Source organism: Toxorhynchites rutilus, chromosome 2 (genome assembly GCF_029784135.1).
Source record: "Toxorhynchites rutilus septentrionalis strain SRP chromosome 2, ASM2978413v1, whole genome shotgun sequence".
NCBI lineage: Eukaryota > Metazoa > Arthropoda > Insecta > Diptera > Culicidae > Toxorhynchites > Toxorhynchites rutilus.
The window spans coordinates 320,201,303-320,221,477 of record NC_073745.1 but is presented as its reverse complement, the minus strand read 5'-3'; the positions used below and the strand labels follow the sequence as shown (position 1 = coordinate 320,221,477).

The 20,175-nt window shown below is 40.0% G+C and overlaps 2 protein-coding genes across 25 annotated transcripts in view; one reads left to right on the top strand and one right to left on the bottom strand.

The window, feature by feature from the left end:
- Window positions 1-20,175, top strand: part of LOC129771300 (potassium voltage-gated channel subfamily KQT member 1) — a 1,095,885-nt gene that overhangs the window by 237,042 nt on the left and 838,668 nt on the right. The gene's annotated exons all lie outside the window — the stretch shown is intronic.
- LOC129767078 (uncharacterized) lies at window positions 9,004-10,180 on the bottom strand. The gene is made up of 2 exons (XM_055767696.1): window positions 9,384-10,180; window positions 9,004-9,329 (listed from the first exon to the last, which is right to left on the bottom strand). Exons 1-2 carry the CDS (start codon window positions 9,847-9,849, stop codon window positions 9,004-9,006), a joined length of 792 nt encoding a protein of 263 aa, XP_055623671.1. The 5' UTR covers window positions 9,850-10,180.

Here is a 20,175-nt window from a genome sequence, read left to right as displayed (position 1 = left end):
CCCTGAACATCTCCAATCAGGACTTTTGCTCAAGCTTACTCGTCTCATTGGTAGCGCAGCATAACCGTATTATTTTCAATGTTTCTACACGTTCGTTTTTCCGTAAAGTTTTCCTTACTCATTCCTCTTCGCGCCATTTGCACGCTTCTCCTCATCTTGACGTCAACACGATCTATTTGGAGGGATAATATTAAATCTTTAACGGACAGCCGGTGAGGTGTTCCGTTTGCAATCAGGAGTCGAATGTTGACAATGTACACCATGTATCGCTTCCTCCAATTAGTATTAGTTATCTTTGCTATGTGTAATGCAAGGATTCTTCTATTTTGCCACTCGACTACAACGTTCAGTTGTGGCTAGTACGGAATAATGCAAAACATCTGATATTTTACTCTCGCAATAACCATTATTAAACGGTGAGATTATTAGATTATCTCTAGATTATCTATAATCTCTCGCCATCCTCGTCCCGATGTATCTTTTTGTCTCTTTCGGTTTTGCTGGTTTTCGAGAGAAACATCCTGTTGTTTCTTATCACTATACCGTCGACTTGTCCAAGATCCTCGTCGTAAGCTTGGTAACGACATAGTTCAGGTGGCAAATCACAAATCATCAAACATTTTTCTCTGTATCAAATTCTTTTACGAGAGATCATCGCCAACTCAGAAATATGCATTATCACGAAGGTTTACGGCCGTGAACGAGGTGTCCAGTTCTTGAGCATGTACACCTTCCATTTTAGTGTTCTCTTCCGTATATATATTCCAAAGTTTTGTGATCCGTAAATCGCAGTCTAAAACGTAACAGGTTTAGATTTTTTTTTCTCTCGACTGCCCATAAAACCGTTAATTCTTCACGTTGCGTTTATATTCCTAAATATGGATCTAGATTGATACCGAGAAGAAGCATACCAAGGAATTCGCTTCATCCAAATAAGGTTTATCTGTATGCCTTGGAAAACGTGATCATTACCGTCCAGAACATTTGATCGTACATTTCAAGCGTAATGTCCTTCGTGTCCACAGCGATTACATGTTGCATTAGAAGACCCACATCTATCACATTAAATTCTGGAACGATTGTCTTCTTATTCAATAACGTTAGACACTAGATTGTCTCCCAAAGCGATAATTTCATACTCCGTTTCAAGATCACATTTTGGTTCTAGATTGGCTTGTACAAACAATTTTGAGTGGTTCATCTTGGAATGCTTCTTCCTTTCTTAGCAAGAATTTCGCAATATATTGTAGTTGACGATTCAGCAAAAATACGTTGTGATCCCCTTCTTACAATTACTAACAAGGTCACTCTTTTTTCATTATGTAGCCCGATATTTCGCATCTCTAAACAAAGCTCAAGTGTTCGAAGCGGCTCATCTCATTCTCAACGCAAGTCTTGGACATAAACTTTCTCATTGAAAATTTTGTTGCTGTTTTCAGCGTGTAATCTTCCTCAGACTCCATTTTCTGCAACCATATAGCCAATTCGTAGCACAGGCAGATCCCTGCTACCACCTATCTATCCCTACGTGCTCGGATGGGGCTAACATCTCAAGGTTCAAAACTTTGAAAGTGTCTGCATCTCAGTTGACACTGCTGTCAGTATGGTTCAAAACGGGTACAAAACTGTATACATCTCAGCTGTTTTGTTCTTGAGATGTTGGCACCAAAAACATGGCCGCCTAGGACGGGGCTTAGCACGGTCATTTTGTATAGCTCTACTTTCTGCATCGGAATCGCTATTTTTTCTTTCAGCGCTACGATTTTTTATTTGATTCGCCTTTATTCTTCCAGCGCAACGATTTTCATCGGACTCGCTTTTTTCCTCAGCGCTTCGATTTGCATAGAACTCGCTTTTTCTTTTTTTTGGCGCTACGATTAACATCGGACTCGCATTTTTTTATTCAGCGCTACGATTTACATCGGACTCGCTTTTCTATTCAGCGCTACGATTTACATCGGACTCGCTTTTATCTCTCTGCGCTACGATTTTCATCGGACTCGCTTTTTTTATTCAGCGCTACGATTTTCATCGGACTCGCTTTTATCTCTCAGCGCTTCGATTTACATCGGACTCGCTTTTTCTCTTTTTCTGCGCTACGATTTTCATCGGACTCGCTTTTTTTAAACAACACTACGGTTTCTACCGTACTCGTTATATTTCCACCTTAATACATTGTCGAATTCACCTTGGATTTCCACGAACTTTTCACAAACAAATTACTACGAATTGTATTAGCTTCTCTTTTCTTCTCAATGGTTTCTAAAAAAATCACGTTTCTTTGTTATAGAACACTCGATTTCAAGACACACGCGCACTCATTTTTTTGACATCGGCATAAGTGGCCTCTTCATGTGCAAACAAAATGGTATTTTTTTAATTTTCTTTATGCACTCCATGATCCTACCGACTGCGCCAAATTGTAGCGTTTGATTATGGGGAGCTTCGCTACAATCAACCGTTCACCACGCTGGTCGAGATCCAAGAGCCCCGACTCGAATATTCGCTTGCTTCTGATACTGTTTTCGTGCTTGTGCTACACACGCACACACATTGATGGAAACAGTATTCATTCCGAGCGGGTTCTGTATGTGAATGTCATCCGCTATAGATGGATTCTGTAAACAAACACTGAATCAAATTACCAGTGCTATTTCCAGGACTCTACAAACATGCGGCCATAGCGCTCTCCATCGAAACATTCGGGTCATCCTCCACACTGGCAGCAACAGCAGCAATATTTTCGGCCGAACGCACATTACGATGATGCACAGGTTTCACAATATCCGCTACGGATCCAGTTTGTTCGAATTTACACACTACATTAGCGATTGTGTGCTCTGTAGGCCGTCCATGACGACCAAAATCCGTCCGTAATGCTCGAAAAACATTTGCCGGTTTTTCATCATTTTTATAGTATAATTTAACAAAATTAACACGTTGTGCGATGCTAAAACGATCCAAATTGTAAAATGGCAGACATTCAACTAACGATATGACGCTTTGGTTGACAGCTATGTCAAACGGTTGTCAGCGCAGGGCTGTATACTTTCGGAAGCCCGAAATGGAAAACCCTGTACTTATGTATTAACCCAACCGGATCGTAATTCTTATTATGATTTTTTTTTCGTAATGAAAATATATTCTGAGGCCAATGTAATGGGGGCGAAATCCTCATCTAACGAGGGTATATAACCGAGGCGACCTCAAGCCGCCGATGTGACGTAATCCGCATTCCCAGTTAGTTTTTATTAATTTTTGCTTTGAATTTGAAAGTAAAAACTAACCGAGTAAACGCAATGCACCAGGTAAACGTATGTCGTTTGACGGTCGCTAACGCTCTGTCGAACCTAACTGAAAAATCATCTCCTATATTTCATACTAACCGCCCATTCAGTGGAAACAGGTTTGCAGGTTTGGGGCCGACTTGGTTCCTTATCCTCGTTAGATGGTGACTTTTTTCCCCCATTACATTAACCTCGGAATAAATTTCACTGCGAAAAGAATATTCATAGAAAATTGCGCTCCTGTGGGGTTAATACGTAAGTACCGTAGCATTTTTAATTTTCATCATGCTGTTTGTGATCATACATTTAAACAATATACTTTTGTATATAGTATATTATTTCACATTTCGTGTTATTATAACTAATCCTGTCTTTTCTTTATGCATGTCTGTATGATTTTTGGAAGCTAGCATTCCTCGCATAGCTTTTGTTCCTGCTCTATCTCTCAGTTTTGTTTTATTTTGTTGCATTCTGAAAACAATAGTTCGACGGTTGCTAAGGAATACAGCAGAATCAGAAGTGTTGGAATATTTTTTTTACTCAATTTGGGAAAAGCAAAATTATTGTCATTCCGTTTTTAGTGACAAAATTTTATTCCTGAAGAAAGAAGCATCCTTGCGTTCGTTTATAGTCGTTTATAGTTTATAGTAAAATCCAGGTTTCGGAAACCTCCCCAAAATCAGTTTAAATTCCAGTAAGTAAATTTCCTTACATAACCGCTCGATGCTTTCTGGTATCTGTTTACATGCCTATGATGTATACAGGAACATGCTATGGCAACCACATTTTAGTGAAAACAAATCTGGACAGACTTTTTTTAGATACGCTCCTAATGACTTCTCGGGACCGGTCATGTTCCTAGCTCCATCGGCAGAATATCCTACAAGATTTTCTGCTTGAATGTTGTTCCTGTAGAGTAGGGGTCCTCAAACTATTTTGGGCAAGAGACCCCTTTTCCAGAATGAAATGATACCTTAGACCCCTATAGCCAAACTTCTTCAATCATACGAAATATTTAACAATTGAAAAACTTTTCTGTTCATTAACCCTTTATAAGGCCCTGCAAACTAGGCAAGGAATCGACTTAAACTTCAGAGAACATGAAGAAGAACACATTTTTACCTTTGATAAAAAATAAACTATTGAAACAGCTGAAGTAATGGTGGCAGTATAGTTGCCACTGCCCGTTAAACCCAAAAACACTGTCGCTGCCTTATAAGCTCACATTATTGCGCCTTTGGTTAAGCAAAAATTAAAACAATATTTCTAGTGCAGCGAAAATTTTAATTTTTCATCAAATACACCATTTATTATTAAATATTACAGCGAAAAACTTATCAGCTTGTTGCATTTTCAACGAATTTAAACAGAATTTGCTGTCGGTACTCTAAAATCGCGGGTTTTCTACATAAAAATGACTCGCGAATTAATATCGTAAATTTTTAATAACCTCAAAAAATAGAGTATTGCCAGACACCTTTTGAAGTCTTTGGGTAAACAAAATATTGAAATAATATTCGAAGTGCGGCGAAAAAAATATTTTCGTGGGTAACAATATGCAGGTGGGACTAGATTATCCGGAGACTCGATTTTCCGGGATTCGATTATCCGGAGTATTTTTTTTTTGATTTTCGGAAATTTTGAATAATTTGTATAATAATTCCATATTGAATAGCTAATATGGGTATCAAATGAAAGGGCTTGACTAGTAGAATACAGTTAATTATGAAAAATAAAAATCCAAGATGGCGGCGACTACAAAAATAGTGGCAATAGCGATAAACAATTCCTGGTGAAAATTCCGGCAAAATCAAAAATGCAAATCCAAAATGCCCCCATCATAAAATGGCGCCATATTTTTTTCAAAGCCCCATCGATATGGATATCAAATGAAAGTGCTCGATTGGTAGATCATGAAAAATCCAAATCCAAGATGACTACAGTTCCCAAATAAACAATTACTTTTTAATGGTTTCATTTAGCTTGACCTGTTTGTATGTATGTTTGAGTGTTTGTAGATTGCAAAAAATACATAGTCGACCATTTTATGACGGCGACCTTTTCGAATTTATGTTGTTCATAGTGTAGTGTGTTCTTTATTTCTTTTCTTTAAACCATCTGACTCACACTAGGTCTTAATGATTTTCTTAAAACTAAACGACACTACTAAATCAAAATACAATGGTCCAACAAAATAAAACAATACAAAGATTTCATCTACGAGTGAGTCGTCTGTAAAAGGTGTCCGAAGAGATATTAAAGTCAAATAAGTCGAACACATCATTGAAACGGACTGACATAAAACGAACAGGATTGTGCAACGCATAGTTCACACTGCGTCCCTCAAGATACAAAAAGTTTCTGGTACGAAGAATACGTTCAGGCGCATACATATTAATTTGCTCCAACAGTGCAGGGCAGTCGATTTCTCCGGTCAAAAGTTTGGCGACAAACATAGCCTGAGCGTTGAAACGTCTCCTTTCCAGCGTCTCCAGTCCCAAGAGTTGGCAACGAGCCTCGTACGGTGGCAAGTTTAGTGGATCCCGCCACGGAAGATTCCGGAGAGCATGTCGCACAAATTTCCGCTGAATAGACTCAATCCTACAAATCCAGTTAGTTTGAAACGGGCACCAGACAACTGCACTAAACTCCAATGTAGATCGAACTAGCGAGCAGTATAGAGATCGAAGACAGTGTGGATCACGAAATTCACTTGTAATTTTATGAACGAATCCCAACTGCCGGTTGGCTTTAGCAATAATTTCGTTGAAGTGCAGTCGGAAACTGAGCGCATTATCAAGGGTCACTCCAAGGTCACGGATGTGGCTCACTCGCGACAGAACTTGACCAGAAATGGAGTAGTTAAACACTATTGGCTTGAGCTTCCGGTGAAACGAAATAGTGCTGCATTTCGAGATACTGAGCGACATCATATTCCTCAAGCACCATTCTTCAAAGCGGTTGACCAGATCCTGAAGCCTATGGCAATCTAGTGCGTTCCTGATTGCCATATAAATTTTCACATCATCAGCATAGAATAAGCGGCACCCAGTTGGAAGTATCAAGGATACTTCGTTGATGTATAGTGAGAACAACAATGGACCTAGGTTGCTTCCTTGAGGCACTCCCGAAGGATTAGAGAATGTCGCAGATTGTGCAGGTCCGATTTTGACACACATCTGTCTATCTTTCAGATACGAGTTCAACCATGTCGTTAGTCTTGATGAAATCCCGAGTTTGTTCAGCCTTGCTAGAAGGATTTTGTGATCGACGCGATCGAAAGCAGCCTTGAGGTCCGTATACACTGCGTCCACCTGTGTACCTTGCTCCATATTGCGCAGACAAATGGAAACAAAGTCGACCAAATTGGTTGCGACAGACCTTTTTGGGAAAAAACCGTGCTGATCCATTGACAGATAGTTCTTGCAACAGGAAAACACAGCATCATTGACAATGATTTCGAAAACTTTTGAACAGGCGCAAAGTGATGTGATTCCTCGGTAGTTTTCTATGTTACGTTTGTCTCCTTTCTTGTGTACTGGAAACATCACTGACTGCTTCCATAGCGAAGGAAACATACTCTGCTGTAGAGAGGTGTCGAATAGAACCGATAAAGGGTAGGCAAGACTTGGCGCACATTTTTTGAGTACACAAGAAGGGATACCGTCCGGACCGGGAGTCAAAGAATACTTCAATTTGCGGATCGCAGCCTCCACAACATCGCTGGTGACTCGGAAGATGTCAAGATTCAATACGTTGGTTTGAGTGTCTCTAACGGCGGCAGCAACTTGCATTTCGGAGGACGAACGGTAATTGAATGCTCGCTTGAAGTGAGTAGCGAAAAGATTGCATTTCTCGAGTGCAGTGTTAACCGAGTGGTTCACCAGAAACATGTTCACGGGCAAGCCTTTTTCCATTCTCTTGGAGTTGACAAAGGACCAGAAAAGTTTCGGGTTTCTACGGAGATTTTTCTGCATACGCCTCGTATACTGTTTATACAGGAAGCGATTGTACAAACGGTATTCGTTGCTCGTTCGGTTCAGCTCTTGCTTAGCAAACGGACAGCGCAACCTACAGAAACGCCGGAGAGCAGAGGATCGCAATCTTTTGAGTTCTCCCAGTCGTCTATTGCCCCAGATTGGTCTCCGTGCAGTCCTCCGCACAGGAACGCAATCAACGATGATACGGGTCATGACATCAGAAAACCTGGCAACGGCAGCATCCACATCCTCGATGGTCTCCAGAAATTCCCAGTCGACTTGAGCTATAGCTTGATGTAATGCTGCGAAATCAGCTTTCTGGAAATTGAAGGAAGTCAGATCTGGTACATCTTCAAATCCAGTTGGCGTCGGTAGATTGACGTCAACTTCTAGTGCTGGATGATCGGTGTCGAGCGGAGTAACTGGATCGGCAGCCTCGGTGATCGAGCACCTCGATAAAGCAGCATCATTCGCCAGCACTAGATCGAGCAAGCGGCCATTCCTGTTCGGCACTGGATTGATCTGCGTTAGACCATGGAAACAGAATCCATCGAGTAAGGCCGAGGAAGCAGTCGAAAAACGTGATCGTGAGCAGTCAACAGAAGGTGGAGCATTCGACGGGATATTCCACACTAAACCAGACTGATTGTAGTCGCCGAACGCAAATGCAACATCCTGTGCTTCAAGCTGAGAAATGATGGCTCCGATGGAATCAATATGCTTCTCAATACATCTGAGATCACCTCTCTTATCGGGTGGTAAATAAATAACACCGATACTAACGACCAAACCTTCTATCCGGATTTTGACCCAAAGCTGTTCGAGAGTATCACACACTGGAGTAGGATCAATGAAACCGCCTAACATGGATGAGACGGCTATCAAAACACCACCGCCGCGTGATTTGGAGCTGTTACGTGAATTACGATCGTTACGATAAACGGTGAACGTGTTTCCAAACAGTTGCGGAGAGAAAATACGGTCGTCTAGCCAGGTCTCCGTAAGAATGATAATGTCATAATATGATTCTGATACAGCTGCGAAGAAGTCGTCGATTTTGGTGCGCAGCCCCCGAACGTTCTGATAGTAAATCAGTAGCCGGTTAGAGTCACGTGTTACATGTCGGGGGACGTTGCGTTGCTGATGCCCTTCGATGACGTGAAGTCTTACTGCGCGGTCGTGATTATTCTCCGGTGGCAGCGTGTCGTAACTGGGATTATGGGATATTTCAGGGAGTGAATAGTTGCTAATACGATGGTACTTGCCTGGAGAGGCACGGTGGAAGACCCCTTCTCCGATCCCATACACAGGACCGGGACGACTGCTGGTTACTGGTTGAAAGGACTCGACTGTGATGGGCGGATTAGGAGCTCCCATGGTGCTTGTGGCAGAATTGCGTCCCAGTATCTGGCTGCATCCCAGTGTTCGGTACGTAGGGGTAAGTTCGGGTTGTTGTGGACATTGACTGCTGCAACTAGGAGAAGTATCACGGTACGGAGATCTTGAGGAAACTGGATACTTGCCTGCCATTTCTTTTTGGAAGACCCCTTCTCCGATCCCAAACACAGGACCGGGACGGCTGCAGGTCACTGGATGGAGAGGCTCGACTGTGATGGGCAGATTAGGGGCTTCCACTGTGCGTGCGGCAAGTTTGCATCCCGGTATCTGACCTGAAGATGCGGTGCACAGTATTCCTGAAGAATGAAGCGATGGAGGCAGCGGTGATATGCCGGGTATTAAGCGTCCATCTGTACAACTGGATCTCCTTCTGATGGTTGTGGTTCCACTGGTAGAATTCGATTGATCCTGGTAATTCTGAGCTGGTTTTTTGAACGATCCTCGAATTCTCGAAATATGACATTTTCCGGCCATGAGTCTCGTGACAACGCAGAGCATCTTAATTTTGAACTGATCCCAATCTTGAAAGACACGAAGTTCATTGCGCTGAGCTCCTTGCCCTTAGGAACCAGTTTTATAACTTTAGGCTCAGTGCAAGAGCCCAAATCCAAACATTCACGAACCAGAGATGCTATTTCAGCTTCAGTCGTTTGGGGGTCGAAAGCTGAAAGATAGATCCAGAGAATATCGTCTTCAAGCGGCACTGTTTTGATTTTACCGCTCATTGGCTTGGTTCCACAGGTCCTGGTTGGCATCGTAGGGCTGGAAATAGGACTGCCGGTGTCACCGCGCCTGCGTTTAGGGGTGTTTGATTCCATAGCAGACCGTTTCGCGTTTACCCACGCTGTCGACTTGTTAGGAGCCAGTGTTTTCGCATCGACTTTTGCGGCCAAACCCTCTACAACTTGGCTAAGCTTGGCAATATCGTCCTTCAGCGAGACAATTTCCTTCGGTTCAGAACAACCGCTTGTTCCATTGTCGATCATGTTTCTGAAGCTGCTGTTTTTGAATAGTTCGGCGCAACAATTGCACATCCAAAACACATTGTTTGCATAAAGCCCCAGCTGATCCAAAAGCGGGATGTCGACTTTGGCACAAATCATGTGGAATGGTTTACCGCAGTATCCTTGACAAAAAATCCGGTCAGAGTTAGAAACAACTTTCTGGCACTGTGCACAAGCCATTGTGATGTGTAATGTTCTCTTGTCTGTGGTTTGACCAATATACAGTGGATGCAAGCTTGAGTGCAAGTTGTTTCTGCTACTAGTTAACAGATGGCGCTGTTGCCACAAAAGTGAACGATGGGACGTGTGCGATAGTTGATCGAGAGGAACAAAACAAAACAGCAAAGCACAACACTATTATCACAACAAAAGTCACTAAGCTTTATCACAAGAATTTCACTAAATTAATGTTCTCAGAGGCAATAGCTTTCACATTGAACACCGTACGTTAAATTAGATGCGGTACAACACACGTAAAACACGTAAAAATCATGCAACAAATAACTCAACGTAAACAATGATTGAGATTGCGACTGCGACTTCTCCAAGTCGTTCAGCCATTTTTTAGCTATGTCCAAATTGAATTTTTCAAGATTATGGAATACGTAGTTTGAAAATGACAGTAGAATTAAAGGTGTCTTCCAAATTTCAGATCAATCAGTCAACAGGAACGGGTTCAATTTTCTATTAATGTGGGACAACCCTACAAACATACATACTAACAGGTCAAGCTGAATGAAACCATTTAAAAATTAATTAGTTGTTTGGGGACTGCGGCCATCTTGGAATTGAATTTTTTTTGAACTGCTATGTTCTACTAGTCCAGAACTTACCCATATTGAAGAGGTTTCGAAAAAATATATATGGCGCCATTTTGTGGTGGCGGCCATTTTGGATTTGCATTTTTCCTAAATTACTGTATTCTATTAGTAAATCCCTTTCATTTGATGTACATATCGATGGGGTCATGAGAAAATGTGTAAGCCACCATTTTGTGGCGGCCGCCATCTTGGATTTACATTTTTCATAAATAACTGTGGTCTACTAGTCAGGCTCTTTCATTTGATACCCATATTGATGGGGTTTTGGGAAAAGACATATTGATGGGGTTTTGAAAACATATGTAATCCGCTATTTTGTAGCGACCGCCATCTTAGATTTTCAACACCATGGAATACGCAGTTTTATAATGACGCCAGAGATAAAGATGTGTTCCAAATTTCAGATCAATCGGTCAACAGGAAGGGAGTTAAATTTGTATTAATGTGGTACAGCGCTCCATACAAAGTTACAAAGTTACAAAGTCACAAATATAGAAACGGGTCAACCTAGATAAAACCGTTTAAAAAATAAGTGCAAATCATAATTACAATACGTTTACCGACAGAAAATTGCTTTTTTATGACTTGATTATCCGGAGGATTCGATTATCCGGAATGAAAAAAATAATCGATAATCGAGTCCGACCTGTAGTTTCCACGGCCTCATAAAGGGCTGAGCGACCAGACATCATTTTCTCAACGAAATTCAGCAAAGTAAATAGACATTAAATTCGGTGAATATTTTGTTATCTCTTGAAGTAAATGAATAGATGAATGTATTATCATTCAATCTCCGATGAAGCTTCACAAAGCTCACAATATACACAAAGAAAACTGTACAGTACTAATCTTGCTTTGGCATGGATTTTGACATAGGATTACGTCTTTCATTTCTGTACCGGTGTGTAAGACAAGAGCTTCAGATTCTCAAAATTTGGTACCTAAGTGCAAGCTTGTTATACAGTGAAAAATAAGTACCATGTTTCAATTTGAATTTGATCATGACTCCTATTAAATCGAGTATATGTGTCAAATATAGCACAAGTCAAAACGTGCCTGAAAGACTTGTACATTCAAGCACATTATCTCGCACGAACTAGTTCACGTTTTTTCTTTTGCCGATTTTGCAATCTTGTACGAAATTATGAACGATGAGCCTTGTTAAGTTTTTGAAAAGTACAACAATAATATTAAGTAACAAAGAGAATATTCGGTACATTTTACAGTTTTTATTTGATAAAGGTGAAAATGCAAGCCAAGCCGGAGATATTGTAAATGGTGTTTATGGTACCGATACTGTAACAGCTAATTGCAATTTTGATTTTGTCGATTACATTCAGGCATATTTGATGTTGAAGATGCACCTCGCACATACATACCTGTCGTCGAAATTGTCGATAAAATCGCAGAAAAAATATAAATTGACCGTAGCATCGCCCAGTAGCTAAAGATCGACCATAAAACAGTTTAAACAGTTTGCATAGAGCTGGATTCACAAAGATGTTCGGTATTGGGGTGCCACACCAATTAGCACAAAAAAAATACGATCGAATATCCATCTGCGAAACCTTGGCCAAACGGAATGAAATCGACCCATTTCTTAAACGGATAGTGACTGGGGATGAAAAATGGGTCACATACGACAGTATTGTGCGAAAATGATCGTGGTCAAAGCATGGTGAAGCAGCTCAAACGGTGGCCAAACCAGGACTAATGGCCTAGAACGTTTTAGTGTGTATTTGGCAGGACTTAAAGAGAATCATTGTTCATGAGTTACTTCCGTATGGCCAAACACTAAATTTAGATCTCTACTATCAACAACTGGACTGTTTGGACCTAGCGATTGGCCAGCAACGGCCAGCAGTAGAAGTGTTTTGTTCCAACAGGACAACGTAAGGCCCCACATGTCTATAGTGACTCACAAGAAACTCCGGAAGGTTGGTTGGGTAATAAAATCTAGTCCGAACCTGGCACCAAGTGATGACCACTTTTTTCTTGAATTGCAACATTTCCTGAGTGATAAGAAATTGGAATCAAGAGAAGATTGTGGAAACGATCACTATAGTTTTCGCCAATAAGAACCAAAACATCTATGAGAGAGCCATTAAAATGGCAACAATATATACCAAAAAACGATGCATATCAACTTCTGTTAATTAAAAGGGGGCGATATTTTGACATCGCCGACCCCCAAAATCAGTTTTCGTTTGTATCGACCCCTGGGAAGCCGAGATTGACTCATAGGGGTCGATATCGACCACTTTGAGAAACCTTGCTGTAGAGCATGAGTGGCCTAAAAATCGCTCGCGTAGCTTTTACAGTGACCCGCCTATGTGATATGTAAACGTTTTTGTACTTATACGAGAGCTGCCGTTTTTCATAAAATTTAACCCTAAAATGGAAAATGACTGTTTTGGTAGACCGCCGTCGAAGTTTAAAACAACATGTAGTGCTGTTAAGTTATGGGGAGTAAAAAACTTGAAAATGACGAAAAAATATAAAAAAGCTGGATAAAACTGTGAAAATTAAAAAAATACAAAAATGGGTGGGTTATAGCTATGATATAACCGCAAAGTTCACGTGGGACTAGCTTAGCTTAGCCATCATTTGTTTGTATTGATTAAATCTTTGATTGAATTAAACAATTTCCGAATTCAATCGAATTTAATATATTTGCTTTGTTAGTAAGAGATTGAATAAATGCCATGTAAGGTCAATTCATGCATTATGATAGATTATGTTCTTCGTTACAAGTAAAGTTAATGACAGTCCTCCCACGTTTGGTATGATGCCTAGGACAAAATATGTGAACGGAAGAATTATCAAACAATTATTTTATTTTACGTTTCGCTCTGAAGTTTACATTTCTCAAGTGCACGTACTTCTCGAACCGCGAATTTGCTTGATTTGATGAACTTCAGGCACTCAGTGCCAGAAATTCAGTGAGCAGAAGATATGAAGGCGTATCCTTCAATGCAATCTTGAATGACCGAGTCAAAGCGTTTTGTTCGTACCCGTTTTTGTAATCCGTGTTAGGAAAACACATTTCGGAGTGCAAAAAAAAACTTGCGGGTGAAGAAAGTACCCCTTGCTTGCCCCAACTTCAACTTATACTTTTTATATTATAGAGCCTTTAAATTTGAAAGTTCATTCGCCTTTAATGTCTGCTGACTGACTGATGATTAATTAGAGAGGTTTTAAACTTTCCAGTTAATTCGTCTCTAATGTCTGCTAGATTTTCCCAGGTTCCGTGTTTAGGAAACATATTCTAATCTGCACAAAGGCAAGCGACCCCCATATACTCCGTTTAGACGTAGTCCCACGTCAAAAACTTTAGATTTTTTGCCTTTGACTGTTACGATGGCATGCTCAAAAAATACTGGCAATGTCCGGGAATAAACTGGAAGGTTCTTTTTATCCAAAATATATATTTTTATTAAGGCTCACATGGCGTCAGCCTAACGGGGCCGGGAGTTCAATATTTTGACAATGTTTGCTTACAACTATGTTAGTAATATGTAACCGATTACTCGCGGTTGGCTCGAGGTTAGTATTACAAGTGTTCTCATAATTGGGATGTTGCAGTCTGCAATGCTCTCTACGTGCGCCCGACACAGGATACTTCCTATTGGGATGCAGCTGACCGTTAATCAGCAACGCCCCCCTAGTCTGCACCAAACTGGAAGGTTGGCAACTCTGGTCCTACGTAAACAACACGTTCGTGTCTTGGACACCATCATCTATATATTTTGCACGGAATGTATTGATTCGATGACTACAATCAATTAATTAATCGATCGAAATGGATGCATCATTAACAGCGCTGACACTTTAAAAAATAATATCGTCTTTACAGTCACATGAAATTTCTTGCATTTGCTGGTATACCTTTATTCGAAGGAAACCGGAACCAGCACGAGAGCAGCTCGCATTACTTGTCATACTTACGCCCTCGTACCAAGCCCTGCACAGATCAGACCCACAATCTGCAACCTCATTGAACTTTCCAAACCTCGAGAGGGAAATGTTACCGCACTGTTGTTCCTGTTCGCAAATTCGATTTGATTGAACATCGCGTGGCGCTCGTTTATCCGACGGAATCGAGATGAAGCCACAAAGCGGGAGGAAAAATCCCACGAGTTGAACATATCATCCAAAATTTATTCCGACGAGGTTTAGTGGAATATTTAGGGCACCCACGGGCATGCTAATTCGCATCGAGATATATGCGCTTACTCTCTCTTTCTCTTACTGCGAACCATTTCCACTTCCACGGATCACATTCGAGTCTTGCATTGGCTGTTTTTGTTCCCAAGGATTGTAGATTCTTGCGCCACCCACGCTGGAGAACATCAATCGTTGTGGAGTGCGGGATAAGTACGAGCCATGGAAGCATGGTCGGAAAATGAGATAGACCTGCACAGTAGCTATCGGCTTTCGTCTGTTACTCCAGTGGACTATAATTGTATTCTAGAGCGAGGTTTCTTGTGCAAGAGTAACCATCCATCATGGAGTGCTGTGAACTACTTTTACAATAATGGGACTACTGCAGCTTCACTGCGCGATATAAATAATTCCGGATATTCTGCCGTCCGCATCGCGGGATAACAAAGGCAGGTAATGATGTTTGACCTAGCCGTGAGGGTTAGCTGTCCTCTCCTTGTAACCGTCTCGCAATATTCAGATGATTTCGGTGAATATTCAGTTAGTAATTAGTGAATTCTTGCTATTTACTTTTATTACCCGGTAATCAAACTAACAAGCTACTCGTAAATATGTCCCGAAAGCCGAGTAAATTGTATAGCTAAGCAAACATTACTGTTGATTGCGTTGAGCTGCGAAACAGCTGCTGCTGCTGACTTTGCATTTTGTTTTCCGCCCAAGGCTCTTCCCAGCTCCAGTGGAGCATCATGATGAACGAGGTTCGCATGAATGCAATTTCTCATTCAATTCGTACACGTGAAACCATCTGTGCGTTATTTCATTTTCTGTGGTACATTCCTCTCGGGGTTGAAGACTTATTGTGGCAAGCGTTGATGGAATGTGTTCCTCTGACTGATGCGAGGAGTAGTGTAACCTGTGACACGTTCTGCCGTTCAGACATCCTCGTTCGCTGCTGATGGGCATAATTTATTGTTCATTTGAATACAAATAAGTTTACTTGCTTTGAAATGAATGAATAAAAAATATCGTGAGTAACGTGTGCGCTAACCACATCTATTACCGACGGGACAAATATCATGCCATCAAAAAAGACGACTTTAATGCTGTCAACACGTTGTGCTCTCACTCCTCCGCTCAAAAAGCTCATAAATTCAAAAACAAAAACAATCACATTACTCCAACCGATTGCGTCTGGATTAATTCCCCCGTCGAGTTATATTCCCCAATTCACGTCAAAGCCAGTAATATCGATTCGCAGCACGAAATTGAAAACTTCAACGAAATGAAATTGATGTATTGTATCACCAGTCACAATCGAAAAAGGTTCTCTTAGATAAGAGATTGTCTCATAGACACATGCGTTATGTTTTTGTTTTTCACGCCAGATTCGTTTGAGAAACAATAACTGCCGAGCAAGCATTTTTCGTTTTATCTATTTCCGCTTCAGAAACGGCACTTCCTCCCACCGGAGCACGATGTGAAAATCCAAGCTAGCCCCCCTGGTAGTAGCATTCCAAGCTTTTAGGCCGTTTTCCCCTTTATTCCATCCCTTTTGGGTATCGATTTTGAGCGGATGTGCTCGGCAAAAAAAAGACCGACTGAAATGTCGTTTAGAAACACCCTCTGAACAAACTGCAAGGTATGCACACCTGAGCATTCTAACGGCTCGCTGAATAATAACCCATCCGGAAGCTTTTTTCATGCGGTTTTTGTTTTTTCTGCTATAATTATAATGAAATATACACACAATTTGAGTACGTCAATATTACTTTTCAATTTAATTTGAATTGACCGCAGACGATTACTCTCTGAGCAATGGTTGATATTCCAATCAATCACTCGTCGCTCGTTGCGAAATGAAATTCACTTACGAATAATTTGCTTCCGTCGTTACACGTTGGTTTAATGATGTACACTGCCCATGTTTGTATAGGCAGACGTAAACGACAAAATGAACAAAATCGACTTTTTCGCTGTTTCGTATTCTACACAATGTAATACGTATGTTCAACATGCGAACAAACATTTTTTGTTCGAAAACATTTGAGCAATTTCGAAAAAACGTTTTCGAAAAATCACTGTTTATCCGCATAACAGACGTAGTTCCATACAGTTTTCATACATCGTTCGAAAATCTACAATTACCAGTATTATGTGCAATAAGCTAAATTTACATTTGAATCACAAGTTTGAAGAGTCCAAACATGCCTTTTATGATAGTATTTTAATAGATGAATATAAGGAACCATTGAAACTCTACTTATATAGTTACTATTCTCTGTTCACTGTACTGCGATGAACGTAGAGAAGAAATTTCGTGTTTTATGTTGTAACTACTTAAATTTCTGGATTTGAATTTTCAAGTAGATTATGAAACAATCAAATCAGTAGTAAAATATATATAATATTGGTTCTTAGCATTATCACTAATCAAATTCGACATCGAATAATTCAACGTACTCAACATTTACTTATAACGTTGGTGTAAGTATAAAAAAATCAGACTTTAAATAACCATTCAGTTCAATTTACTTATTTTTATAATAATCAGTTACATAAATGAACAGCCCATTTTATCATGCGTTATCAATATTAAACAATACTTCTTCAGTTTAAATGGGTTCAGCCGAAGATTTACGATATAGATACGGCTGTTGTATAGAAATTTTACTGTAAACTCAGCCTTTTAATTTATTTTGCGAACATCTATTTTGAACACTTAACCCGAGTTCAAAATAACACATCGATATTTCTTTTTAAAACATATTTCATGTTTAATTCTTTATTTGCTAATCTAATACAAATAATCTTAAAATTTAAATCTATTTGAGTATCTTATAAATCAATCTAATGGTCATGTTTATCTATCGGTATTACAACCAAAACTTTTTTAGCACTAGGTTTACGCGTCATTTTGACGCTTTTCGAATTTTATAAGAAAAACTAGCTGACCCGGCAACCTTCGGCCCGTCCAAAATTTATTTTTCGTTATCACATACACGTTTCCATACTAAGCGCACGTTCATGGGTCCAATCGCCGAACTGTTCATTGATTGATCTACTCTTTAAATTTTTTTTACTATACAATTTCGACATTATAATATCAGAACATTTTCAGACACGATTCTCGTGCAAGACTTTTTATTCACTTGCACATAACATGTTTCTTCGTTACATGGAATAGATGTTTGATACAGAAAATTTGATAGAATAAAGACAGTCCTAAATCGTACAATTCCTTTCTCGAGTTTTGCTCTTATCAACACATTCGGCGATCCATTTTTATTTATATAGATAGCAGACTATCGTCTTCTAGTGTGCGTTTTATCACATTAAAATCCATTTCCACTTTCGAACGAAGATCAATTTCGTTACCGCAAATATCAAATCGACTTGTCAATATGTAATTGTAGATGGGTATTGAATTTTCCGAGTGGGTGTCATACCATCATAGAAACATTTCTTGTACCCAATTACCCTTACATCCCAAATTTGGCTCCATTTGCTTGATAAGTTCTCGAGTTATGCAGACATTTATGCTTCATTTGTATGGTAGCCCTCCTTTAGAGAGGAGGAAAAGTGCCGAACTACCATAGAAACGTTTATCGATCCCTAAAACTTGTATATGCTAAGCATGATTTCATATGTTTGATTAGTTCTCATGTAGTTTAGCAACCTCCCACCACCCCTCTCTCCCCATCTCTAGAGAGGAGAAAGGAATGTCTAACCACCATAAAAACATTTATTGCTCCCTAAAACCTCCATATGCGAAATTTGGTTCCATTTGCTTGATAAGTTCTCGAGTTATGCAGAAATTTGTGTTCCATTTCTATGGCAGCCCCCCACTTAGGAAGGTAGGATGAGTGTTGAACCACCTTAGAAATGTTTCTTGCCCCCTAAAACCTCCACATGTAAAATTTAGTTCCGTTTGATTGATTAGTTCTTGAAATATGCATAAATGTATGCTTCATTTATATAGCAGTATCCCCCCCTTCCCTCTGAGAGAGGGGAGGAGTGTCCAACTACTATCAAGCATGGAAAAGTTCATTCGCTCATTTCTCCACACCTGATTATAAATCGCTCTTGTATCTGCTTGGAATAATCATGGCGAAAAGAATGCAGCAAACAATCGTGAGATTGCACGATGAATCATTTTACACTCCCCGACCACCTTCATTCGGGACTGATAGAAAACATAACAAAAAAAAGAGTGGAAAAGAACATTCAATGAATGAATAGTCCTTTGGAAGGATCGCATGAAACAAAATAACAAGTGAGTCAAAATAGATTGATTCTGCGTGTATGTATGATTTTATTTTCCCTTGTACTCTTTTCCTTGTCAGCATTCAAGTGCACATGAAATCCACCTTCCCGCTCATCAATAACTTGCGTTAATATGGTCTCTTGCGTTGGCTTAGATCGTTTCATTCTAGAAACAAAAAAAATGTTTCCTGTGCAATAGTGCACAGTAAACAACTCGGCTTCAACTATCTACCTATATTTTACTGCCACGATCGAGGCTCAATGATTTCCATTTGAATGAAAAACGAATGATTTCACAGAGACACTCGCTGGCTCAAGAAAAAGTTTCCAGTTTGATTCTATCACCATCATTTCGAGAGGCAAATGAGGAAATGCAAAAATTTCTGAGAATAGAAGAGCGGAATCGAGACAGTATTTTTCCGTTCTAATCGAGAATGAACTTTGAGAAGAGGTGAATGTTTTCTATCTCAAATCAAGTGAGGCATAAACGGAGAATAGAAGGGTGAGTTTTATCTGTGAATGAGTTTTGTTGAACGAATTTCGATGCGATTTTGCCCATACCTGACTACTATACAAACATTTATTGCACCCTAAAACCTCCACATGCCAAATTTGGCTCCATTTTCTTGATTAGTTTTCGAGTTATGCAGAAATTTGTGTTCCATTTGTATGGCAGCCAGAGCTCTGCATAATCATAGTCAACTGAGGATAGTCAGCTGACTAACTGACTCACTATATCCATAGTCAGTTAGTAATGACTTTTGGCTTCTTCACGCAGTTTCTCCGCCAAAACGACTGAACAGTCAGTCGGGCGTTTAGTCGCTATCTCCCTCTACCGACTCGACTGAATCATTTCATTCTTCCCAGTCAAATTGTCCTCATTGCATTTTGAAGTGACTTCTCCCAAAATGAATTCGTTCCTCTCTTTCTCTCTCCCATGTGCATTTGCATGCATCGATGTTTGAGTTCAACATGGTTTGACATACGCTACAGGTGAGCTAGATTCTTTTGTATCGTACACGAAAATTATTTACACGTATAAGACAACGTGCAGTGTGTGTGCGCTATTTTGCACGCCTTATACTAATTAATACTAACGCGAGCACCTTCATAGCATACTTGACAATGTCTAAGTTCGTTGGTTTGAGTTCACGAAGGATAGACAATAAACCGTCCATTGATGAGGTAACTTCTTTTTTGCATCAGAAATCATATTTTCGTTCCTCTTTATATGGACGTAAAAATAATATTGCGTACG

What these genes read in the sequence shown, in the direction of transcription:
- LOC129767078 (XM_055767696.1), bottom strand. Translation starts at nt 9,849, where the DNA reads ATGGCTTGTGCACAGTGCCAGAAAGTTGTTTCTAACTCTGACCGGATT. An exon ending in TGGAACCAAGCCAATGAGCG is followed by an intron (nt 9,330 to 9,383) that starts GTAAAATCAAAA and finishes TCTATCTTTCAG; the next exon opens with CTTTCGACCCCCAAACGACT.